The sequence below is a fragment of the Spinacia oleracea genome, chromosome 5 (genome assembly GCF_020520425.1).
Source record: "Spinacia oleracea cultivar Varoflay chromosome 5, BTI_SOV_V1, whole genome shotgun sequence".
Lineage (NCBI taxonomy): Eukaryota > Viridiplantae > Streptophyta > Magnoliopsida > Caryophyllales > Amaranthaceae > Spinacia > Spinacia oleracea.
The window spans coordinates 92,824,643-92,825,526 of record NC_079491.1 but is presented as its reverse complement, the minus strand read 5'-3'; the positions used below and the strand labels follow the sequence as shown (position 1 = coordinate 92,825,526).

Here is an 884-nt window from a genome sequence, read left to right as displayed (position 1 = left end):
ATCACTATCACTTCTCATCATCTTCTCTCTCCTCTGAAATTATCAAATTCTCAAAATACAAAAATGTCGGGCCGTGGTAAGGGGGGCAAGGGGCTGGGAAAGGGCGGAGCAAAGCGTCACAGGAAGGTGTTGCGCGACAACATTCAGGGAATTACCAAGCCGGCTATTCGGCGTTTGGCCCGTAGAGGTGGTGTGAAGCGTATCAGTGGCCTCATCTACGAAGAAACTCGCGGTGTACTCAAAATCTTTCTCGAGAATGTCATCCGTGATGCTGTCACTTACACTGAGCACGCTCGTCGGAAGACTGTTACCGCCATGGATGTTGTGTATGCTCTGAAGAGGCAAGGCCGTACTCTCTATGGTTTTGGCGGTTAGTTTTAGGGTTTTTGAAATTCGGAAGTTAGGGTTTACATTTTGTTGGAAATTGATGTTGGAGTAGTAATGAATCTTTTTATGTAAATGGTGTTATTTGTTTTGATTCGATGGAAAATTGAATGAAATAGTAATTTCTTCTGATTTTGAAATTCAGTTTCTTGATTTTTGCTTGTTAATACTTGGATGCTTAAATTTTGATGCTTAAATTTTGAGTTGCAAAGGTTTTTCAATTGGATGGTAGAAAGGCAAATTTCAAGGTTTGTGGGTAGAAAGAAGCGATTTGTTGTTGGAATAATTCAAGAATGTCAACATCTAACTGTATTACGCATTGTGAAATTAGCTAACTCAGTGGAATAATAGTTGCTTGGTTTGATGAATATTTGGGAATTTTGGGTTGAATTAGTGTTGTTCGAGATGAAATTGAAGGTTCTGGAGGTTCCAGTTGCTGCTTGGGAGGCATTTTTTTTTTCCCTTTCTGTTTGGTAGAACTAGATTGCAAATAAGTTTTT

At 39.5% G+C, this 884-nt stretch overlaps 1 protein-coding gene across 1 annotated transcript; it reads left to right on the top strand.

Moving 5' to 3' along the window:
• On the top strand, nucleotides 1-524 carry LOC110789973 (histone H4). Its single transcript, XM_021994705.2, has one exon. The coding sequence runs from the start codon at nucleotides 64-66 to the stop codon at nucleotides 373-375; it is 312 nt and encodes a 103-aa protein (XP_021850397.1). The 5' UTR covers nucleotides 1-63; the 3' UTR covers nucleotides 376-524.
• The last annotated feature ends 360 nt before the right edge of the window (nucleotides 525-884 follow it).